Genomic DNA, 26,370 nt, shown 5'->3' with positions numbered 1-26,370 from the left:
AAAATTAAAAAAAGAAAAAATGTAGTTGGATACCTCAGTCTTCAAAATGCCAGATGTTTCAGAGAAATAGTTTTTTAAGATCCGGTATCTCACACTCCTTCAGTTTCACACTAAAGGGTACTGAAGGGGCTGGGCCCCCCAAATTTGTTTTAATCAATGTCTCTGAGAAGGGATTTGATAACCTTGCTTTTCCCCAGGGGTGCTGGAAATCTGTTTTGTGAATCACGTTTTTAAATGGTAAAAGCTATCACAGCTGGCCAATTGACTTAAAAAAAAAAAAAGGTAAAAGCTGATCACATTTTTCTATCCTGACTTTTGTGTGTTTAACAAGTTTTGGTCAGAAAAAAAATTAATAAAGTAGTTATGATCTGCAATATGTACATCCAGTGTTTAATGTTACCAAAAAGGCATTCTTAAATCATTTTAGTTATTAAGGTACAAGACCAGTAGTTTCCAAATAAAGTTTCCATTGTTGAAATTATACAATATTAATCAAAAGTAAATAACCACAAGGACTAATTTGAGATAAGTTTAGCTGAATTTTTGATAGAAGACTGTGCCCTTTATAAAGCCAAGCTCACTCATTCTAACAAGTGAAAGTAACAGCGTCCTATGGTAGCTAGGTAAAACCATGACAACCCATTCAATTATGAGTTAAAATAATAATGTACCTATAACTGTTAATTCTGTAATATTTCATACCAGTTTGTCTCAGCAATATTAATTCGCTTGAAACTTTTAAGTATCTCCAAGCTCAACAGGATTGTAGATCAATAATCAATAATACAAGAAAGACAATTCATATATTAAATTAAGTCAATGGAAATTAGTTATGAAATATTTACTGTAAGACCATAAGTCTATTATTGTTCATTTATTATGAAAGGTAAGTTTAAAGTACACATAATGCATCCAAAATACAAGAATCCCAATACTTCAAACCACCTTTCCAAGCAACGTTGTTATACTTTCAATCTTCAGTCACAGTTGTTTCTCTTTCTAACACTTGAGCGTCACTGATTATTTGTGTTTGCACTATGAGGGGGGCTGATTTTTACTCATGCATTTTTATCAGTTTGTTACAATGATTTAGATGACATATAATATCAGTTTCTCTTCAATTTAATACATCTACATATGTCCAGTTACCTATATATTGACTCTCTATTTCCTTGGATAAATACATAAATAACACAAACATGACAAATATGTAGATTTTCTATTAGTAGCCTTCTTTGTGTCCGGGAATATTGTGATTTACATTGTGAACATGCTTGTGAAGTCTGAGAGTAAAACGTTGATTGACTGTTCTAACAGTCACTCAGGACTCACATTTTAGGACCCTTCTACTTTTTGTCCTATAATTCGATCACTGAAAAATATGCAGTTATACAGTGGGGGAAGTAGTTGGCAAGACTTATATTTCATTGATTCCCCATGATACAAAACAAACACTGGACTTTTAGGAGTAGTTTTGTTTAAATCAGTCTCCATTTACTAGAGGAAGTCACATTTTAGATATTTTAAAAGTGTTCTTATGGTAAAAAAGGGTTTATGAAGGCAAAACATATGTTCTTGACGTCACAAAGCTTGCTTTCCCCATTAGCAATGAAGGTAGCAGTGTTCTTTAATGCAAGCTCCGATTAAAATAAATGGAGCAGCAATTGTGAGAAAAACAAAAAAATGGCCAGAACCGATTGGGAATAAAAAAAAAAACATTTAAAAAGTTGCTTTTAACAGGAATGTGAATTAAACACGTGCTGCATTGCTGGCGTAGTGTCTGTGTAACTAGTTGTTTGCCTCTGCTTCACGCTGTGCAGCACCAGAAACAGGTATCTCATTATAGCAGCCAGGTGGTCATCGTATCCTGGTGCTTTTGCCCTGGAAAGTGTTCAGAGCCAAGTATAGTAAAAATGTTGATGTATAGAAAGAAGGATGTTCTTGAAAGACTGAATAAAATGTAGTTAGTGTTCCTGTAGCTTTGTATATGATTTGTAACAAGTAAAAAAAAAAAAAAAAAAAAAAAAAAAAAAAAAAAAGTCTTATTAAATAGTTGTATTCATTTTTCTTTTATAATGCAGTCATCTATAGGCTATACTTATCTCAATATTGACATTAATGGCTAATAGGCATGTTGTATTAAAATTATTTTTATTGATATACACACACACACACACACACTACTTTATTTTGACTTTTAAAACGGTGTGACTGTAGAAGCCGTTTGTCAACTTTCACACGATATGAAATGCTTTATTTGCATATCTCCCAACAACCAGTTTGTTTCTTGAATTTATTGCTTTCATTAACTTTAACTTGAAAGCTACTTGTTTTTACTTATATATTAGAAAATGGAAACACATGGGTAAATGAACGACACCAAGTATACTGAAAGCAAGGGCTTCCACACAGGTGTGGCTCATGCGTTAATTAAGCAAATAACATCCCAGCATGTTTAGGGTCATGTGTAAAACACAGTGTACACAGTGTACAAAAACTTTGGTGAGATCTACAATTTCTGAAAAAATCTCTGTTCAATAATAAACGAACTCTGGCTACTCACCTGGTTTTGGTTTCTCACTCACTCACACTCACACACACACTCTGTGCTGTAGAGATTAATGGTTAGGGTGCATATGTGATGGGTGGATACACGACAGATTACTGTATTTTGGGTTGGTCTCAGGCGGCTTCTGTAACAGATTGAAGTCTGTTAGCACAGTTCTGGGCAACATTGTTAGCTCCTTCAGGTTGGACAGAGATGCTAACTTTATAATATTGACCAGATTCTGTAACATCTCTTAACAGCCACACAGTTGGCTTGGAGATTCCCTGTCAAGGATTTGAACATTCTTTTAAAAAAGTATAATTATAGTTTCAGTAGAACATTTATAAATCCTCAATGTTTGAGTGATTATGACTTTTTCCATGTATTTTCTTAGAACTGTTTGCTTAGAATAAATATTTATTCATCATTTACCCAGGAAAGTACCCTTTGAGACTGAGCCTCATTCACAAGGAGCTCCTGACACAAAAACACAAACAAGTCAGACACAAACACATAATTGGGGGTACTGAGTGGCTCACCTGTTTGAAGTGCAGTGACGTGGAGAGCAAGGGGAGTCATACTGTGCAGAGTAGGACGGTCTTCGCTGGCTTTGGCAAGGGAGGCAAAACCGTCAGGGGCTGTTTCTTCTTATCACGCTACAGCAAACCCTGCTGGCCAGGTGCCCAGTCAGCTCAAAGGTAGACACCTGCAGGGCTGGCCTTTGTTCTTCAAGGTCGGTAGCTTGCTGACATCCGCTATCGAGTTCCTGGGTGAAAAAGGAAGCTGTCTTGGTCACGGTATCAGAGGACACCCACTGAATCTTTGGGTCTCCTGAGCCATGTGGGGAATTGCTGCGGTGAATGGAAAAGCGATTGAGTATTCCAAAGTGGGAGAAAATCGGGGGGAAAATTATAATTGGACCCATTTAAAATAAATAAATAAATAAATGAACACATTACAATATAAAAAATGCCTCAGCAATAGTTCAATTCAGGGTATTTAAAAGTCTTTACATCCAAACAACACTAGTGAGTGACAATGCTGTAGGATATTTATTTATGTATACTGTTGGGCATGTACTGTGCTTTTTCTGTACATTTTTTCTGGCTTTTTCTGTACTGTACAAATTTCTTCGGACTACAGGCAACTTTTTAGCCAAATCGATTGTTGCTTCACTTAATTTATATAAAAATTCAATCTAGTCCATGCCTATGAATATAATGCATCTGCATTTAAACTGTTACATGGACATAATCTGTGTTCTATAATTAGGGATTCTGATTTTTGGTTTTAACTGATAAAACATCCCAGATACAAAAAAATAAAATCATTGTATAAAACCAATAAACACCGGAAATCGGAAATCACCAGAAAAACCTGGAAATGGTTACTCAATTCACTTTGACTTCACCCCTTTCCCATTTAAAAAAAAAATATATATATATATATATGTTCCTCCTTCCTGACTTGTGTCTATCATTGAATTTGTTCTGAATACCCACCTCAACTACTGAGTGACAGCACATTCCTACATTTCTATTGGAGACTCTGCGAGATTTAAAACAAGATTACAATTACGAATGGGGTGGAGCGTGTGCCCAGGATTTAAAGCTGTATTACAGTTAAGATATGGAGGATATGGAGAAGTGCGCAAGTACTGTTGACTTACTATACATATTTTGACAAAAAAAAAAAACTAAACTATTACATAAAACTCAAAAATCTACAAATAAGCACTCAAAAATGAAATGAATAAAAACTGAAAAACTATCTATAATCTACTGTACAGTATCTGGTATAACTAATCTTTTGTATTACTAAAATAAAAATTATACATTTCATTTAACTGTTTAACTGTCTGTGTTACACTCTGCATGGTGAACTTGATAAATACATTGATTTTGGGCTATACACTTTCTCTTAATGTGTGCTTCTTACAGGATTATGTATATGTGCCTACACTGATATAAATATAATTTTCAGGAGCTGACTGGCTTTTTCTGGAACCACATGAGAATGCCTTAGCAACCAGAAATATTAGCATTTGTTTTCTATTCAAGCAGAGGTTTCTGTATTTGTTCAACTCTTTCAAAATGAAATTGCTCCTTGATTGAAGCCCTGTGGCTTGCAGACGTGGTTGCTCAGGGGGTTAGCTTTCTTTGAAATCAGTGCTGGTTAACTGGCTCTCATATGGACTCTTACAGTGATTGCCTCGGCATGAAAGAGTGACTTGTTGATTTGATTTAATTCACACCTGTGCCTTGTGGTAAACAATGCAGGTGCCGAATAGCTTTGTTTGTTCAGTTGCCACTTCAACTATAGGCACATCTACCTTAGATAAGCTCTATTCCCAAATAGGTTATGTGTTTAAAATGTTCTGGTCATTGTAGTTTGTATAATTTCATTCTGTAATCAATATATTCTGCTCACCCTTTATAACGCTATAGTGGGGAGCCATAGTTACGAGACCATGCTATTTGTGTTACGCCTTATAACGAGTTTAAAAGGGCTGCTGTACTGGCATTATGGAGCAAATGGGAGCCACAACCCTACCGTGTTATAACCGATTCTGCAATATAACTAGGCGTGTTATAATGGGTGAGCACTGTATATAGTTAGTAAATCAGACAAATAAGAGTTTTATAGACCTCAAATAAACAACACAGAACAGCAGTGTAGGGATCCCTGAGTGACTCACCTGATACGCCCCTGTGATGTTTAGTCATACAGTCCAGAGAGACGGTTGCGTCCCAGGTGTGCTTAGTTGTTGATCTTCGTTGGTGAGCGTCGCGTTGGCTCAGATACAAACACGGTTAGGTACAATCCTCCAGGGACCAGTGGCTCTCTGATATCCACTTTTGAGATTGTGGGTGTAACGAGGAGTTTGGATGTTGATAGAATAATGGGACATATAAAATTACATAAAAAACAACACAGTAAATATGACTGTTAAAGTAAGTCTATTTTGTAATACTCACTTTCAGGTCCATTTAAATACAGACAATATCCATTACAGTCCCTGAAATAAAGTGATCTGGTCATTAGAATATTCAAATTGAGCTCATGTGAGATAAGGGCAGTTTGTTCAGATAATGAAATATAAGGTCATGTAAATCAGTAGGTTACATACAGCAGGATGTCACATTGTATCCAGTTGTAGTGCCTTTCCTCATCATCCCACGGAGTTTTCTAAATTCAGTCAGAACTGGTTTGAAAGTTAAGCGCCATCTTTTTTATATTTGTAATTAATTTAGAACAATTTGTAGATTTTATTTTTCACTTTGACATTATGGAGTTTTTTGTGTTGATCAGTGGCAAAAACTCCTAATTAAATCCATTTTGTTTCCATGTTGTAACACAATAAATTGTGGAAAAGTCCAATTAGGGTGAATACTTTTAAGAGCCACTGTGTATATATATATATATATATAGTGTAGCACAGCATCGGGTCTCGCAGTGCCACCAAGTGGGACTTTTTATGTGCAGCACTGAACTTGCAGGGGGGGAGTGGGTCTATTACTTTTCTTGTAAATAGTTGTATTTGTATGTATTGCTGTACAGTGTGTATGTGCTGTCCTTTCTTCCCCGCCTTTTGTGTGTCACCCTGCATAAGTCTGTGACTGGAAGCACATTTTGTGTTTGGCAGTGCTGGTGTGCTGCCTAGGGTGTCACGTGCGCATTGCAGCTATATGAGAGAGGGGTCTGTGCTGATTTGTGTTTGGTTCCACCAGTCAGCTGCTTGCGTGGAAACGAGGGTCTGAGCAATTGGTCAGTGTGTATATAAATGTGCCCCTGTGTGTGTGTGTGAGCCAACAGGGCTTTGGGGAGGGGGAGGGGGATCTCTTTTTAGGAGCTGCCTGCGAGCAGCTTGGGTTGTGTTGTGGGTGTGTTGTTGGTATTGATAACTGAACTTTATCCTTTTTCCTGCTGTTCCAGTTCAGTAAAAATAGCGTTTTTACCTCTTTTAACTATTACCAACACTAATTAACCCTGTGGTATGTTTAAAAGAAAACAGTAAAGAAATGAAAAAAATAAAGAATGACTTACATGCTGAATACAGTAATTACATGTCCTTTTTCTTGGAAAAACTATCCAGCATAGATTGCTCCTCATGTCCGTTGCCTGGTTGCAGTTTGTGTGAAGATGACAGATAAAAACAGAGTATAGTGCTAAACTAAGCTAGCCTGATTGATTCATGCACATTGTAAAACACACACACAGATATACATATATACATACACATATATGTGTGTGTGTGTGTGTGTGTATGTACACACACATATATTATTTTTTTAAATAAACACAGTAATGTGTTACTTTAGGGAATACACACAAACATTATATTACTTCATTTTAAACAATATGCGTTTATTTTAAATTTTTATAGTGTTAGATATTTTGAAAATCACTACTTCCAAATAATTTAATAAAATTAGTTCAGCGGATAAAAAAAAAAAAATTGACAAAGAACTTCTTTACTAAAAATCCTGCTAACAATTCAATAGTGAAAAGTTCAAATTTAAGTATTACAGTTAATGCTACGTTTCTAAAACAAACAGACCACTAATGTAGTTGCCTTCCTCTTACGTGCTATTGGAACAGAATTCTGTTTAAGCGTATTCAAGCCAAATGTCTCTGTCGAAACAACACCCCAGTGCACCTTAAATAAGAACAGAAGACTTCACTAGCGAGAGGAGGCCATTCAGCCCATCATGCTAGTTTGCTTGTTAGAAGTCTTGCACAGTAAGTAAATTGGACAACAGATAACCGCTCTGGCTACTATAATAAACTAAGTACTTTTTACTGCTTTCATGCTGAACCTGTAGCGTTCTGCATTGGTGGACTTTTGCAGTGTGAATCAGAAGCTTTATAGGTGCTTGCGTGGAACCGAGGGTCTGTGCTTTCCTCTGCAGGTGAAGTGTCACATTGATCCTGTTAGGGAAACTGATATGCTGGCAATGACGTCTGTATTCATTGTGGTCTTTCCACCACTCATGCATGCAATTCAAAATGCAGGAGCTATCATATTACATGCACATAAATGAGGATTGACACAAAATCCAAAAAATATAAAATGATCGCTAACATTTGACATGTAGTTTTAATATCATGTCAGCAATTATATTTGTGTAGCTTCTAGCAAATGCACTGTAATGATGAAGTACATAAGCATCAATTAATTCCATTTTGATCATCTTCTAGTGCATTCCTGTTTTATATGTTATCTTTGCTGGGTTTTTTTTATAAGTAATATGCACTGACATTCACTTAAACTAAAAGAATGGAAGAAACCACAGTAAAAGTAAACTTTGGTAAGAGATCGGGGTGGTGATCTGAGAGATGTTTCAATAAATTGGTGGCACTTCCTCCTTTGTTTTTCACTTCTTTAACATTCGACATTTTGACTGTCTGCCTTCAACTGCTATTCATTTGCCTGAAATCCAAAATAGTTCTCCACCAAGCTTTTCTCCTGCATTCTCCATGACTAATGCAGTAATTTCATTTTCCCAGAACGCGCAGGGTAGTTTGTTACTTCCACTAAGCGGAAATGAGTAAGCTTAGTTCATAAAAAACTGCGATACTTCGCTATTTTTATTTTAGCCCGATATTAGGTATCGTAGGGTTTGGTATCATGATATACCGTGGGTATCGATATACTGCAGAATACTGACGTGAACTACTGTAGGTGACAGGGCTCTGGTTCAGGACTCTCCAAAGTGGAAAGGTTGGGGATCCCAATAAAGTACAAAGCATTCATGTTACGGTACAGAAATCCCCCCCCCCCCTTACAGTTTTTTTTTTGTCTAAGAGAACAAAGAACAAAAAGGCATAGCAATAGAGGAGGCCAAATACTCTAGAACCTCTCAGGTTTTACATTCATAAATCAGAAGAGTAAGAACATTTCAAAGCTAGTCAGTCAGTAGTGATGGTCATTTGGTTGAAGCGTGAGCACACGAGTAAGAAAGGAACAAAACTGGACCCGCTACTTGTACCAGCTGGTTGTAAAAAATGTATCTATGATATTAAGTTATATAAGTTAGATTGTTTTATTAATGCATTTCCTTATTTTATTTACCTGTGTTGTGGGGTATTTACATCTTAACAGGTTACCCGAGATGAAGAATTTCAAATTATTATTATTTGCAGAGCCTGTCTCATATTGTGTGTGTGACAGTCTCACTACAGTAAAATATGCTGGTATGGTAACTCTTGAATGTCATGTATTGGCAATGAGTATATAATATGTCATTGTGAATCAGCTTGCTAATTAAATTTACTAAAAAAAAAAATGATGAAAACATTCTGCAGCAAAAATATTCTCTACAGTCCTTTCTTATAGCATCTTAATTGATCTTCCATGGGTTTCCCTCTCCTTATCCTTTAAAAAAATAATAATAGTAATAACTCTACCTCCCAAGCCATTCTGACCACCATCCCTTCGCCTCTCCTCTTCCACAATCCTGGAGTCGCCACAGTATTTTGTTTTAAGTGCACATACAATAATGACTATTGCCATGACAGTGAAACTGCATTGTAGTTAATATGATGTATTCCTTTTAGCTTTGGTAATGTCAAGTTCTGTAGGACCTTGGGTAGTTGGCTGCACTTCAGGGCTGCCGTATGTTTAAAGACCCACTCTTCCATATTAGTCCTTGTGACAGGGTAGCCGAGTAGATGACCAAATAGCTGACAGAGACACACACACACACAGGTTCTACAGGTGAAAAGCATACTGCAGCTCTGTTTTTATTAAATATAAGCTTTAAACAAAACAAGTCTCACAACCCATAAAACAAAACAATATTAAGGTCAGGCTGGGCAGTTGCCTTCACTGATCCTCTAATCCTAGTTTTAGATTCAGTTTTTAGAATCTTTTTGCTTTCCCGCTCACTCACATACCTCCTTCCAAACACACCACCCCCAAACAAAGGAGTTCTGTCCCCTTATATCCCATGTGGCTGGAGCCTAATTAATCATCAGTTATTCAATAAAGGCTCCAGCCACATTCTCACATGATTTTGGCAGGGATAGGAATTAACCCCATCCCTGCCAACCACCACGAACACACAAACCAAACAATGCACTATTTACAGGCAGGGTCCTTCCCTGCCACAGTCCTTAATTTTTGGCAAGCTAAAAGAGACGTTGATAAATTAGCATTGATACTTATTTCAACTTCAAACAACTTTTTTTTTTTAAATGGCTGTTCTTTGTATTGAATATAACTGTCATGACAAAAGCTACAGGGCCGTTCCATACTAAATGAGTATCTAAGTCTCTCAACTGAACCATTTGTCCTTATCACAGGAATGTTAACTTCATTTTGAAGCCATGTCTGACCTTCACACTCTGTATCTAAAAAAAAAAGGCAATTGACTAGACAGTGGGAAGATGATCTTCAAGCCCCCTAGCCTAGGTCATTGTGTTTACAGCGATCAGGTGACATTCAATTTGGGGGTGAAAATGCGTAAAATTCCTAACCGGGAACTATGAATTAAAGAATAAATACAAATGCTCTTACTTGAAGCTCTTTTTAAAAATGGATTACCACAGTCATTTAAAATACTTTAGTTTTGTTTTATTATTTTTTTTATTTTTGGTGTCAGCACATGCATAAACCCTTTGCAGTCCATTTATTCACACACGCTGTTTAAAATATTTTTTTTCAGAGTAAAACAGGTTTAAAACACATTGCATGGCAAAACAACATCAGTACTGCATCTATAGCCAAGCCCCACCCTTTGTTCGCTGTATTTTTCACTTTATAGACATGCATACTAATAAATGCTCTCCTGATCACTTGTTTTATCACCAAACTCCTCAATAATGCGATCGAAGTCATTATTTTATTACTGTAACATCTCAAAAAGCACTATAAATGTCTGTGATATTCTTTGAGCGCTGGATGTGGAAGCAGCTACCTCCTTTGTTTGTATCCATCTTACCTCTGGTGCAGCTGCTAGCTCTATTGCACACACGCCCCCTTTTTTTTCGGCTTCATTCGGCTCCTTTCGGTCTCATTCAGGCATTGAATGGTTTTCTTGGCTTTTTCAAGTGAAAAAACGACTAGAGCTGTGTCTTTTTGATGTCGGACAGGGTCCAACCTAGTACTGCAAAGGGTTAAATATCACACTTATATTTTTACATGTACGTGCTGTGGTTCCCTTTCAATTTGAAGACGACCGCCAATTATACTTTTGGGATATGCCTGCTTGTCAGGTATTCTCTGGGCATTTTACTTCAAAGTTCCCAATAGGCCCCTCCGCAGAGTGATGTCCTCAGTCCCGCCTCACCGAGGTAATAGTCACTGCGAGGAGATATCAGTCTCTTTTGCCTTTCACAGACAGATAGGTAAAGTGGGTGAGTATTACTCTAACCTGTTCTGTGGTGATTGACTCTTTAGAGCTCCTTCAAGTTTTTTTGTGAGTTCCCTTGCAATTAATTGCTGGAAGTAGGCTTGCCAGTTCCCTGGAATCAAAAACTCTGCATCTGAAGGCTGAGTTAACGATATGCAATTGTGTTTCATGTATATATATATATATATATATATATATATATATATATATATATATATATATATATATATATATATATATATATATATATATATCTAGCAGTCATCACCTAGCGATTGTAGGCTGCTTTCTAACCTCTGCAGTTTGCTGCGTCTTCCCTGCTATAATTTTCCTCTGCTTTTTACAGCTGTAAAAAAATAAATAAAAGAGAAGGGAGAACACGACCTTCGCTCTGCAGCCGCTGTTGACTCAAGGGCTCTGGGCGACCTCAAGACGCCCACTTGGTGTGTGCTACTAGTGCCCCTACAGGCCACCGATTACTATTGATTTTACTGTAGAACAGTAAAATCAATAGTTTTTTACAGTAAAAAAAAAAAAAAAAAAAAAAAGACAACACATTTGGGAACGCTTCTGGGAAGCACAGGTCGACATGTTGCCCCCTGTGGTTTTCTGTCAACGCCTTAGCGCACGAATGGCCCAAAGCGCCTTTATATGCTTTCCCGCCTATACCGCTGCTCCCTGCCTTCCTTGAGAAGGTCAGGAGAGAGGAAGCGACAGTTCTCCTGGTGGCCCCCAGATGGCCCAGGAGAACCTGTTTTTTTAACCTCTGCCAGCTGCTGCAGGGCCAGCCCTGGGAGATCCACCAGAGCCGGGAAGACTCCAACTGTGGGTCTGGCCCCTGAACGGGACCGTCAGTCTGCCCTAGGGTTCTCAGACGCACTATTGAGTACACTGTAGGACATTAGAGCTTCTTCCACAAGAGCATTGTACGCCTATATATGGAAATATTTTCAAAACTAGTGCAAGGCCAGAGGCCTTGTTCCCATGTATTGCCCTATAGCAGTTATAGTACAGTTTCTGCAAATTCTACTAGAGGTGGGTAAATCCCCCTCTACGTTGAAAGTGTACCTAGCAGCCATATCTGCTTGTCATGTTCCCATTGACTCAGCATCCCCGGGTACTCATATACTGGTGACCCGTTTTCTAAAGGGTGCTTGGTGGTTACGGCCTCCTAGAAGGACTTCCTCCCAGCATGGAGTCAAGACGTGGTACTGGAAGCTCTCATGTAGGCCCCGTTTGAGCCCATAGATACAGTAGAGCTGAAATATCAATCTATGAAGTCAGCCTTTCTATTAGCTATCATCTCTGCTAAGCGGGTCAGTGAACTACAGGCACTGTCCATTTACAGTTCCTGTATACGCATTTAGGACATTGGAAACGGTATCATTGCGCACGAACCCTGCTTTCCTCCCTATGATGGGTGATTACAGCATTTCACTTGAATCAGTCAGTGGAACTGGAGGCTTTCCATCCCCCTCCCTTCGCAGAGGAGTCGGATAGGAGATTAAATTCCCTCTGCCCAGTTCGGGCATTGAGATGCTATGTGAATAGAATGACAGCGCTGCGTCAGTCTGACCAGCTCTTCATTGTCATGGTGAACGGACCCGAGGTCAAGCCCTCTCTAAGCAGCGACTGTTCCATTGGATTGTGGACACGGTTTAGACTGCCTACCTCCACCTGGGAGGGTGGCTGCACACTCAACCAGAGGTGTGTCTATGTCATGGGCCCTCTTCAGAGGTGCCTCGTTGACTGATACATGTATTGTGGCTGGCTGGACTACCCCGTATACGTTTACCAGGTTCTACCGACTTAATGTCGTAGATTCCTCTATGCCTTTAACCATTTGTGGTCCTATGTCGGACCAGGTCCGACATTACAATTTTCCCTTTCTGGTCATCAAAAAGAAGTCAAACATAGATCTCTAGTTGTTTTTTCCTTGGAAAAAGCAGATAAATCCTTTCAATGGCCGAGTTTGAACGATAGGAGTCGAGAGAAGACGAAAAAAAAGTGGCAGATCTGAGCAATACACAGAGCCCCTGCACCACAGAGATAACATGGACATAAACAAACACAATAGCTGCTTCCACATCCAGTGTTACAAGATTATCACAGACATTTACCAAGCATTTTAAGATGTTATAGTAATAAATTAATGATTTGGATTGCATTATTGAGGAGTTTGGTGATTAAACCAGTGATCAGGAGATGACTTATCAGGCTATGAAGAGGTATGTGATAAATACAGTGAACTAAGGGTGGGGCGGGCTGGAGATGCAGTACTAAGTGTCCTGTTGATATGTAGTGCCTTTTAAACCTGTTTTACTTTGAATAAAATTACTTTTAAAAAGTGTGTGTAAAATAAACGGCGCGTGTGAAAATAAATCGGACCTGAAGCATCTGACAGGCGCTGAATAAATAGACTGTAAATGGTTAATAGGCACCAGGGTTCTTGACGCTCACACCACTAACACTAGATGCCGATAGCGAGATGTCACTCAGATGCTGTCCGCTCATTCTCCCTCACGACGGCTCTGGTATACTTTCACAAAAGTATCATTGGCGGTCATCTTCGAATTGAAAGGGAACGGTAGGTTACGGATGTAACTCCGGTTCCCTGAAAGAGAAGATGACTGCCAACCTTGTAAGGTAGCATCACTCTCACAAAAGAGACTGATTGATATCTCCGTGCTGTGACTATTTATTACCTCAGTGAGGAGGGACCGAGATCATCCCTTTGCGGAGGGGCGTATCAGCAGTGCTGATATAAAATACTCAGTGAACACCTGACAAGCAGGCATATATAAAAAATGTAATTGGCGGTTATCTTCTCTTTCAGGGAACTGGGGTTACATCCGTAACCTAGCAATTTAGATTATGATTATCTGCAGTTTCATGATACCTAGTTATAATGTTGTATTAAAAGCTTTACAGGGTGTGTTTGTGTATGTTACTGACAGGCTTGTTGTTTATTTTGCAGGGATATGGTAAATGCGTGGTTTGCTGAGAGAGTTCATTCCATCCCAGTCCCCAAAGAAGGAACCAAACTGCCAACAGAACTCAGCCCCATCCATCAAACAGCTCGTCCAGAGAATACCACACCAGGAACCCCTATCAGGAAAATATCAGCTTCAGAGTTTGATAGGCCCTTGAGGCCCATTGTTGTCAAGGACTCTGAGGGTGCCTTGACTTTCGTCTGTGATTCAGAAAAGGTACAGATGCCTTTGAAACCACAGAGACTTGGGGCAGGAGATGGACAGGTGAGCGATCAGTGCACCAGACTCCTGGAACTGGTGAAGGACATTTCCACTCACTTGGATGTCACAGCACTCTGCCACAAAATCTTCCTGCACATAAACGAACTCATAGATGCTGACCGGTACTCGCTCTTCTTGGTCTGTGAGGACAGCTCCAATGAGAAATTCCTCATCAGCAGGCTGTTTGATGTGGCAGAGGGCTCCACGCTAGAGGAAGCTTCAAACAACTGCATAAGGCTGGAGTGGAACAAGGGCATTGTGGGCCATGTGGCAGCTACTGGACGGCCATTAAATATAAGAAGCGCCTATGAGGTACACCCGACACTATTTTAACTAGTTGGTAATAAAGAAGGACATTTTGCAATTATACTGTGAAAAAAAAAAAATCGCTGCAGAAAAATAAAACTAACCTAGCTCAGCATTTCAATTTTCGAAGGTTCAAATTCCAAATTTCATGGACATCATTTTTGTTCATACTCCAGCATCGTAATACTGTTTGCAAGATTAATTTTAGCAGCAACACAGTTAAATTTATGAAATTAGGAAATCCTAATGCCATGTTATGAAATGCGGCACTCTGTTTTCAGCAAAGCAATATGAGAGCAGTAGTGGTACCTTGCAGCCAGAAAGAATAGGGATTTTTCATTTGTGCATCCAGGGGTGTCATTATTTCAGCTGCAAAGATGTTCCCATGTCATCTACTTTTACTCAGAGTGGAATGAATCTTCTACTGAAATCTTGTCAGGTGTAGACTTCATGGGTTGTATTTATAAAGCATATTTATCTGCTTGAGCATTTATAATGTTTTAGCTGCACTTAAAGTAGTTATTTTATGTCCCATTTTCATAAAGCATATTTGTCGTTTCATGTATCTAAGTAGGGCTTGTTTAACTTTTGTTCACACTTCCAGATGTGTGCACTTTAAATTGGCATTGCTAAAGTCTTCCACATTTGGCCATTTCTCAGAGAAAGGGTATTTAAGGACTACTATTTTCTACTAGCAAGTCATACTTAACTCAGAGGTGTACCTTTCCAGTTCTTAGCCAGTTAAACATCCAATGTTGACAAGTGGAACTTAGGTTCTGACATGAAATCCAAGTAGCTAGTTTTAAAGGAACCAGTTGCTTTCCTATCTTTATTAAATATTGTTACCTTATTCCTGTTCTGTTTTGCTAACGCATGGACTGGGAATGTATCTGTAGAATGTCGCTATAGCAACTTTAGTAGGGCAGTAAAAATACCACACACACAAACACATACACATTTTAGTAGTTTTCACACCATAGGTGTTTTTTTATGAGCATCTCTTGTTATGCTGATAACGATTGCAGTGCCATTTATAAAAGACATCAGATCTGCTGTCAATTAACAGCAGACTGCAAGCTGTTTTTGATGGAAATTAACATGTGTTGGTACATACCTGCTCATCTATGGATTCTGTGGGGTCAATTTCTTTGAGCCTATTAAGGATTGCTTGATTTGTGTAGCTTTTTATCTGGCAGAGATGGGACTGATACCTTTCACTGCTGTCACATAGTGACGGTTTTCAAAGGTGGCTCTGGTGCCAAATTTTAAATGAAGTCCCTGGGTCAGGAATAAAAAAGACGAGAGTTTTAGTTTTTTTTTTTTCCTTTTCAGGTGTTTCAGCCATAGAAGATTCATGTCATTTATTTCAAGCTAGAGTTTAAAGTAGATAAAGTGAAGTTTTGGAGCCATAGAAAAAAACAGCTGAAAACAACACTACACTTAAGCTGTGATTGCTATCTGTACCCAGGTGTAGTGGCTTGATAGTGGTTTATGAGAGAATGTCAAGTTATTCTAATTTTGATAATTTTGCAAACTTAATCTTGAGAAAATAGAAACCAATATTTGCATGGACCCCCGATAATAACCACTAGTTCATGAAGTCAATTTGTATATGCCTGTAAGCACAACAGTTTAATGTTGTTCTGGATATATATATATTATATATATAATAAGATATAATATATATACTATATCTATATTCTATATAGATATATCTATATATATAGATATATATATATATATATATATATAAATATAGAACTGTGGTAAATGTTGTTTCTGTTGGTACAAGTTTGTATACATAGAAAATGGGATTTTAAATGTTTATGTAGTGTATTTGTAATGCCATTCCTGTTCTAGGATCCTAGATTCAATGCTGGAGTTGACCAAATTACAGGTTACAAGACCCAAAGTATTCTGTGCATGCCAATAAAGAACCACAGGGAAGAGGTAAATCAATTAATTTCCTAATAATGGACCTTTTTTGATTAAATCATTTTAGATGCATGACATTTGTAGACTGTTGTTACAGAAGCCAGTATCAGTCCAGAACAGTTTTATGAATATCAAACTGCATTGAATTTATCAAAAAAAAATTAATCTTTAAATAGTTTGAGTTTTTTTTTTTTTTTTTTCCAAGTAATATTATTATGTTTTTACACATTCCATTTAAACAACCACCTATAGTGGAATCCCACAACTACATAGTTATTTTTGATGCAGCTAACATTTGTGTACAGTTAGTTAGTATGGTAATATTGCCTTGGCTCTTAATCTTAGTACAAAACTGTATTAAAATCCAATGCAATTGCTCAATGCAATTTTAGTTTGGTATGCAGTGTGTTAAATAAGAAAAAGATGACAAGTGAAATTCCTGCCACTGTATGTAGTGAGCTTAGGCAATCACAAAGTAGTTTTTATATAAACAATTTTCTTGATTTCAGCTTACGCTTCTAGGTTTTCTTTTCATCTTTCTCTTTTTTCTTATCTTCATCAGGTCGTGGGTGTTGCTCAGGCTATAAACAAGAAATGTGGAAAGAATGGCACATTTACAGAACAAGATGAAAAGGTGAAAGTTCTTTTTTCACTCAAGGTTTCAAGTAGAAATGAATAGTGATTCCTTGTTTGCCAGAAAAAATCCAACAATGAGAATTCCTGTGAATATAACATGCAGCATAAGTATAAAGTGAAAAAACAACAATGCTTTTTTATGTAAAACAGTAGTTTATCTTTGTAGTTCAATATTCATTTTTCTGAGGGCTGGTAAGTTATTAGGTTGTATGTAGGACATGGTCACCTAGCTTTGTTGAAATGTGGGTGGGCAAACTGAAGTTGTTTTATTCCTCTTAGAAATTGTGCCTTTGCCTTTCTTCATGCTTATAAACATGACCAATTGAGTTAGTTTTTGCCTATAATAAAATAACTTTATTTAAAATATTAATTTCTTGCTAGTTTTAAAATATTTGTATTTTTTTGTTTCAATATTGGGGTAAGTTTTGCACTTGCTTTGGATGTGGTACATTACTGTTCTAGCCCAATAATATATATCTGTGCAGCACACACAATAAAAAAAAAATAGTCTGGAGAGTGAAAACTACATAATGTGTTTTTTTGTTATTTGAAAGACACAAAATGTTGTAACCATTACCGCATGGTTATTTACCTCCTAAAGATCTGGAAACCTGAATAAATTATACCAGAGATGCTTGACCGAGCCTGTGATGCAGTCATGACCCACCCCCAAGGACAGAAGAAGACTGTGCTCACAGATCTCAGCGCATTTTTACTTCAAGCCTGCTAATCAGTGACCTCGAAGGTTAATGGTTACATTTTTATTTCAGGGAACCAGGGTTATGATAATAACCTAACGTTCCCTTTCAAGTACGAAATGTAACCATTATTGCATGAAGTTGTACCAAAGCTGTACCAAAGGCAATACGACTGGAATGTTACAAGGCTAAGCACAACCCCAGTAACAAGTAGCTAAGGTTAAAAAATTGAGGTAGAACTCACCTCTATGCCTGTGTTGTAAGGTTCGACTGAGAAGCCACCCTTAATACTCTAGTGCCAAAGCCAGGGTTTTGAAGATCCAGTAAACCTCCTGCAGTGCCAAAACATTGATGTGGAGACCCTGCTAAGGGGTTTTCCACACACCTTGCGCCCCCCTGCCATTCCATACAGCGCCGCAGCCTAGGTTGGAAGTGTCCGTGATGACAACCTCTCTTCTAGTGACTATGCCCAGTGCTACCCAGTGCTGTTGAGCCAGGCCTGCAGAAGGCACATGCACAGGTGACCCAATGAAAGGGTCTGGGAAGCTGCTGCCATGAAGTCTCTGGAATGTCACTGCCGTGAACACTCTGTTGAGCTGAAAGAGCATTTCTAAACAGGTGGCTATTGTTTGCACTCTGCCGTCCGACAGAGTGAACAGCATGGACATGGAGTTCAAGCACACTCCGAGATAGGAGGCAGTCTGAGTAGGCGTGAGCTGGCTCTTCGCGTGAAGGCCCAACCATTGAAGGTGGCCAGTGACCAGCTTAGTGTGGGCCTCTGCCTGTGCTGGAGACAAGGCACAAGTGAGCCAATTGTCCAGATAATTGAGCACTCTGGTGCCTTTGAGTCTCAGTGGGGCCAGGATAACTTCCATGCACTTTGAAAAGGCACAGGGAGCTAGAGAGAGGCCACATGTCAAACACAGAACTCGTATGTTTTTCACTGGTTTTATGAGGATGTGGATATAGGTGTGTTTGAAGTCCACTGTGGTGAACCAGTCACCTGGCCTGATTGACTGCAACAATTGTTGAATCATCAACATTTTGAAACTCAGATACTGGTTAACCTGTCTGAGGTCAATGATCGGACATCCCGCTTGGGCACTAGGAAGTACCTGGAGTAGGACCCATCCTCCAACTGTAGGGGTCTATCATGCGAATAGCCCATTTTTGCAGAAGAGCTGTTACCTCCTGATATACTGATATTGGAGTCACGCCCCAAAAAGGAGGGGGACTGCTTGAACTGCAGAGAATAGCCGGTTTGAACGGTAGTAAGCAAACAGATGTCCATTGTGCACTAATGCCAATACTCCAGATGGCTTCCTAAGAAGGGGCCCTGGGTCTTTGGCAGCAAACTCCTAGGGCTGCTGCTTGGCTTGTGGCTTTTCCTGAGGCTTTTGTCATGTGCCTCGACCATAATATAAAAGACCTGCAGTTTGCTTTTGTTTAATAAAAGCTGAGCACCATAGTGTCTACGTTTCACTCGCCAGTACTGCCTCTGGTCTGACTCCTGGGGGCGCTATATACCCCTCTGACAGCATTTGTGAAAGAGATGGCTGTAATGGTGATGTCAGACCAAGAAATAAATCCAAAATAAACAATACAAATAACACAGCTTTTCATTATCATATTTACATAAATCATAATACAAATAAATTATAAATATACATAGGAGTGGGACACCCCGCCACACAGCATAAATCAGTTATTACAAAAATTATGTTATGACAAGCTGGCTCCTGTGTGACGTCAGACCAGGAAGAGGATGGACACAGAATGGTTAGTGAATCCGGTTTATTATAAATGAACAAATAAAAAGTTTGAACAAAAACACAAACACTAATACAAAGCAAAAGACACGATGGAAACAAACGAAACAAACAAACAGAACACAGAACAAACAAACAAAGTATCATGCTGGTTTACAACCAGCACGTGTAGCAGTTGTTTATATCCAAGCTCTTACTCCTCACCACTTTCGCTCCACCTCTGAGCACACTTACCTCTTTCTCATCCATGATCACCTTATTTATACACCTTATTTATACAGCCACATTCCCACATGTTTTTACTGGGAGGGGTGCTTCTAAGAACCCTGTGGCAGGCTGGTGAGTGGATAGAGGCCCAGAGACAGTCTGGAGTTCAAAAATAACTATTTTATTATAAACACAAAAATGAAAGGGCACAAGGGCCAAAACAAAGCAATTTAAACACAAAATAAACAAAATAAAGCAAAAATACACTCACAAAAATAAAGGTTTCCAGGCTGGCCAATGCCTTCACTGGATTCAAAACATTCAAAAATCACAAACACCAAAACACCAACCTGCTTCCTCAGCTCCCTCCTCCTAAATGAAAAGCAGAGGCCTCCTTTTATGTCAGGTGGCTGGACGCTGATTGATCGTTAATTAAACTAATCATCTAATCAACCCCAGCCACCTGAACACAATGAACCAAGGCAGGTAGGGGAATTTAACCCCATCCCTGCCAATTTCTAAAGAGCAGAGCTGTGCTCTGCCACAAACCCATTTTAAATGGATTCTATATTCTCTGTTTGCAGACTTTGAAAAAAACTTGAAAATTGGAGTTTGCAAAACAATACGGTACCGGTATTATAAATCGTAATTTACAAACTGACTTGATCAGAACGGTTAAAAATTGAGCTCTTTGCAAAATGTTGTTAAATGTTTCTTTGTCCTTGAAAACGATGTCTCCTTCTTGCTACAGACAAGTCTCCCACATCACCTTGCCTTTTATATAGCCTACTGTCTGACTGCGACAAGTTAACGACCTGTTTCAGAGTTCTTAAAATAATCACACAAATACGAGGTCCGCAATTAGACGGAATACTCAGTAGACCTCATTTGCAAAATCCCCTCCCAATTTTAGCGGTTTCATTCAGAAACGCCCCAGAATTACATATGCATAAACAGAATCACATATGCATCAAGGGCTAAAGCGCACAGAGACATTGCCCCCTCAAATCATGTATTATTGCATGTTTATGCCATTGCATGTGTTTTATAAATCCCATCCAAGAATTCAGAACCCTCAACACCTGTTTTACGGTCCTAAAACATGTGCAATCCTTTTATAAATCTGGGCCTGAGACGTCTCTTCAAACATGTTATATTGGCAAATCTTATTGGACTTACACAGTGTTTTCTGGAGGAACAGCAATAACAGTACAGTATAAACGTACACTAATTTTGGAAAATATCCCTGAAACACAGCAGATCTATTATGAAAGTGCAGTATTATGAACATAGACCAGGTTGCTTGATCCGTTTGCTTTTAAATCGTGCTTGGTGTAATGAAATATTAGGAATGCTAGATAAAATGGATTGTTTTGTATCTTGAAAAGAAGACAACGATCAGTAAACCTGCACCAGACAGCGTGCAGGGATTTAGATGAAAGCTGCTTTAGTGATTAATGTCTCCCCATCTTGAAACTTAAAAGAATTCCATTCTACTGATATTTCTTTTGTTTTTGATAAAGCACATCAATCAGAACACTGTATGGGTAACAGCCAAGGTGGATACATCAGCTAGATGGGATATTTTGTAATTTACAACTGCAAACTGCACTTTAAATTCCTCCCTGGATAGAAAGCAAAGACGCCCCTAGACCCACCTCCTGACCACCCAGAGAGAAAGCCATGCGACACACTCTCACCCAACCTCTCTGTGTCATCACCATTATTGGCAGATGGATCCTACAGGGCTTCTGACCACCCTCCACAGAATCACGCATGGGCCTGATAGCCAGCACAGCTCCCCTGTTACATGATTATTTAGCATAGTTTTCCATGGTTATCCGTGCTGCACCGTGCTCACACTGTGGTTTATTACACTTTGTAATAGATTACTGTGATGTGTTGGTTCATATAATTGGTAAAACTAATAACATTAACACTGTAGTGCTATTCTATCAACTAAGTAAATATTATAACACCTATAAGTAATAACAAAATGTTGAAACACTATTCTGTCAAATCTAATCTTTTTGTTATCTACTTTTTCCAGGACTTTTCAGCCTATCTGGCATTTTGTGGAATTGTTCTTCACAATGCCCAGCTGTATGAGACTTCACGGCTTGAAAACAAACGCAATCAGGTATTATCTATGGGGTAAAAGGGAAGCTGCAATTATTTTAATTTGGAAGAAAGGCTGTACAGTATGCCATTAGGAAATTAAATCTATTACAGATCCATGTAGAGTGTGCATCTCCATTTGACTCATAATTCAAAGTCATCATCTGTGATTAACTTGCTATTGGGAGAAAAACAAATGAGATTAAAGATTCAGTAGAGTGGTTCTTTTTAGCAACTTTTTACACTTATAACTTTAAAGTTTGTTTCAAAGCTCTTTTCAAGATGGCCTCTCTAGCGCACTAATAGTGTAAAGATTATTGCCCACATTGTCAAACAGATAACACAGAAATAACAAGCTGTGATGTGGTCCAGAACAGAGAAGCCAGAGCTTTTGTTGTTACGTTTGTTTGTTTTTTTAAAAATTGCTCTTACTACATTATTTTAGAGGACAGATCTCAAACCCTAGTGCACTAGAACAACCATTTTGAAAATAGTTTTGAAACAGACTTTAATACCCCTTTTCCACTGGCACATCTGACACATGAGGTATGGTACAGTAAGGGTACGGGTGGCTCTCCACTGGCTATTTGTCGAGCTGAACGAGAACCAAACTGTGAATTCCAGCCCCACAAGACATCTGAATACGGCTGCGAGCCAAGTCGAGTCAGGGTCGGGGTTATGGATTTTTGTTATTATGTTACACCAATCAGTATACCAGACCACGAGTGTGATGAGAGAAAAGTACAACCTTGGAATGCTGAGTAAGTGCAGACTCTAGTGGGCAGATAGAAGTGTTCAGAAAAATCTGGAGTTGTGTATTATAAATGAGAAAGTTTAATCCTGAATTTCTGACAATTAGAAGCAAATGGACATAAACCGCGGGTATGGTACTGTGAGAGTGATTCTTGGTGATAAACCTCCCTGCAGACCTGTTAGGGCGCTATGTAAAAGGAACAGAGTGCCCTGGACTGGATGGCCAGGCAATTCATTCTCAGAGTTAGGAGAAAGTCGGTAATCTAGAAAGGGGGCGGAATTTGTATCGTGAGTGTTTCATGTTTTGTTTGTTTACCGACAGCTGACACAAAAATTCACTGCACTCACTGTGAACTTGTGATTGTGTTTGTGTTCGGTGTCGTGTTTGTATCGTGAACATTATTTCAGGACTGACCCTGCATTACCGCTACACCTGTGTGCTATCTACCACTTTGCCACAGGTACACTTAACTCACACACTCAAAAACACAAAAGTCTACCGAATTTTTCATCTTTGACCTTTATTATAGTAATATAAAGAAAAATAAAACAATTCTAAACTTATTTACAAAAATATAGTCAAACAAAATACTGTACAGCTGTACCATACATACAACTACGGCTCTTCTTGTGCTCACGGAGCTTCTCTTTTTTAAGCATCCAAACAAAAAACAACTAGAAAAAACTAGAATTACTAATAAAAAAGAGAATTACTTTGGAAACAGGAAGGGACAAATATAGGAAGAGAAATGTAGAAGAAACTAAAAGCATGTTAGGAAGACAAACGATTGCTCCGCTACTACGGTTAACTAAAGTTAAGTACTAATAATGTGTGTTACAGTATATATGAAGTACTAAGAATGTGTGTTACAGTATATATGAAGTACTAAGAATGTGGTTGAACTGTTTGTCTGTCAGTGCTTTTACATTCTTTCCTTTTCTCTGTCGTCCCTGCATTAGGTGTTGCTTGACTTAGCCAGCCTCATTTTCGAAGAGCAGCAGTCCCTTGAAGTGATACTGAAAAAGATTGCAGCTACAATACTGTCCTTCATGCAAGCTCAGAGGTGTACCATTTTCATAGCAGACGGAGACATTTCAGTAAGTCTTACATTGTAAAAGCTGAAGATTAGACAACTTCATCCATTATCATAACAGTAATGTTGCTTCTAATTCAGTACCCATTTAAATGTATCTTGCTGTTCCTAGTGCTTAGAAAGTATCTGTAATTCTATTACAGGTCTGTCTAATGGCAAACGGACACAAAAGAGAAACTGTTTTTCAGTAACATCCTTTCCCCTCTAACTGTTCTTATTGAAGTTAAATTATCAGACTAAACTGTATTTCAGAACTCATTTTCCAGTGTCTTTCAAATGGAATATGAGGAGCTTGGTGAATCTGCAGAAGTTCCAAAAAGGTAAAATAATACAAAATAAAAATGTAATTATTTTCAGTTGTTGCACACAGTCACATCATTGAAGATGTCCTTTTCAGTTGATGCTGATCCCACCACCACCCTAGTAGGATAAAGTTGCCTGTTGACTTGAACATTGATACCACTGGAGAAAAAGTACAGGATAAAACTTGTAGGAAATGCATTGTTGTGGCCCCCGTAGCAGAAGAATATGAAGACAAGTGAGGGAAGCCTGGAATGGAGAATAAACTCTCTGCTCTAGGAAAGCCCCTGGAAGTCCAAGTAGGAAGTGTTCTTACAGGACCCAGCACTCAGGGAGTGAGGTCATTGGTTTCACACCCACTTACTGAAACTTGCTACAGGGGCACCTAGATTAACTTGTTTACAGTAAAAGGTCACTTGTTTTAATGTGGTAGAATATAAAACAGTGTGTGAAAAGAATCTCATTAGTAAAATGTAAAGTTTATTGAGAATACAACCAGTAGTCTAATGTCGTGGTACAGTATCAATTAGATTTATATTTGAAAGGAGTTTGAAATTACAGTTCCATAAAAGAAACAATGTCACCTTTCCTACTAATCAAGAAACACAGTTTAGGCCATAAGTCCTCATTTAATAGGTTGAAGTTTAAACCTTCCTTATAACTTGTTTTTTAGGGATAGCACAACTAAACCACCCTGCTTGTTTGGTTTCTAAATGGGATTGCTACAAAATGTGTTTTCATGAAAATTTAGTCCACACAGTTTTGCTAAAAAGGGAAAGCAATGTATCATGGCTAAAAAATTTATTAAAAAAAAAAAATAATAATAAAATAAATCAGGAGTCCATATATGAGAAAGAACAGATTGTGTTGAACAGGAGTAGACCAGAGAACAGTATTGTTTTGCTGCCAAAATAAATGATTCTTTGTTAGAATTTTATAAAAAAAAAATTTAAAAAATGAGAGGTCGTAAAGCATATTTTTCCAGGGCTTGTAATGTATATCTTTCCCGCTCAGCTTTGAAGCACAGCCAGCCTCAGAACTGACATAGTCAGAATATATGTAAGCTGTTTATTTTGGCTGATGCTTTGATTGAATCAGCTATGATCAGTTGTTTACAGAGACTAGAACACCGTTCTTGTATCTCAGTAGCCACCTCCAGTTGTATTTGTTTCGCACATCAGATGTTAATATGACATGCTTTTATCTTCCAGTGGTCTAATGAGAAATGTATAATGTTTTATTTATTATATTGTCAAAATCTTCTCTATTTTTCTTTTTTCTATTTTTTTTCTATTTCTTAATGTAATGTGCAGCTGAAACATGCAAGTGCACTGTAAATATGTGTAACAGTTTCTCTCCAATCTGTGCTAGTGGTTCTTATACTCAGCTCAGTGGAACAGAAATGCCAGTGTGCCCTAAATCCGAGCCTAAAATACACCCTGACAAAAATAACCTTTTTTTTTTTTTTAAGGAATAACCAATAATTAAATTCTCAGACCCTGTCCAGTGCTATTTTTTTTTAGTTAGATACATTTAAACATTCTGTTATGGAGAACCTCTATGATTTGTTTTCTCTCTTTTTAAATTCAAACTTGTTGGTTTTCCTCACATCCCTATGTAAGTAAATAACGGTGAATAATTACAAAATGAACTTCAGCTGTTTTTATGTTACTAAACCAGGAACTGTGACGTAAGCAAAATCAACTACATGCACGCACAATATGTGAAAAATACCATGGGTCCCCTTAATATTGGAGACATCAGTAAAGACAAGAGGTTTCCCTGGACGGTAAGTAAACACTGAAGAATCAATTGCCCTGTATTTTTGTTGGTTTTTGAAGATCTTAAAGAGTAAGTAGCAGGGTTCTGAAAACTATAGCATTACATAACGCTACGTGTTGCTACAACTGTCTAAATAATGTACCTACCAAAATGTCTGCTCTAGTGCACTGGGGTTTGAGATCTGTCCTCTAAACACTGCAGGAAGAGCGATACAAAAAATAAAAAATAACAGCTTTTCTTTTCCATACCACATCATGGACAATGTTTGACAATGCGGACAATAATCCTTATGCAATCAGTGCACAGGCGTGACCATTTTGAAAGAGCTTTGAAACAAACTTTAAAGTTATAAGTGTAAAAAGTTGTCAGGATGTTGACAGTGAAAAGGTTAATGACAGGTACGTCATTTAAACAGTGGTAGCAACACGCAGGTGTAACGCTATATTTTTTGGAGACCTGCTACTTACTCTTTAAGGCTCTTACAGATTCCTGCAGTTTTAACCCTCTTGTTATTTGTTTGATAGAATGAAAACGCAGAAAATTCAAACAAGCAAATAAAAAGTTTGCTCTGCACCCCAATTAAAAATGGGAAGAAGGATAAAGTTATAGGTAT

General features: G+C 38.2%; 1 protein-coding gene across 3 annotated transcripts in view; it reads left to right on the top strand.

The window, feature by feature from the left end:
• The window catches only part of pde5ab (phosphodiesterase 5A, cGMP-specific, b), an 89,223-nt gene that overhangs the window by 35,409 nt on the left and 27,444 nt on the right, over positions 1-26,370 (top strand). For all 3 annotated transcript variants that reach the window (XM_041262927.1, XM_041262918.1, XM_041262910.1), the window contains exons 2-9: positions 13,883-14,471; positions 16,326-16,415; positions 16,963-17,034; positions 21,761-21,850; positions 23,542-23,679; positions 23,928-23,995; positions 25,656-25,764; positions 26,282-26,366. In XM_041262927.1, the coding sequence (XP_041118861.1) occupies positions 13,883-14,471; positions 16,326-16,415; positions 16,963-17,034; positions 21,761-21,850; positions 23,542-23,679; positions 23,928-23,995; positions 25,656-25,764; positions 26,282-26,366 (1,241 nt within the window). The remainder of the gene's footprint in view (positions 1-13,882; positions 14,472-16,325; positions 16,416-16,962; positions 17,035-21,760; positions 21,851-23,541; positions 23,680-23,927; positions 23,996-25,655; positions 25,765-26,281; positions 26,367-26,370) is intronic.

Source organism: Polyodon spathula, chromosome 1, assembly GCF_017654505.1.
Source record: "Polyodon spathula isolate WHYD16114869_AA chromosome 1, ASM1765450v1, whole genome shotgun sequence".
Lineage (NCBI taxonomy): Eukaryota > Metazoa > Chordata > Actinopteri > Acipenseriformes > Polyodontidae > Polyodon > Polyodon spathula.
Note: the sequence above shows the minus strand (reverse complement) of the source record. Positions and strands in the feature narration are given on the sequence as shown.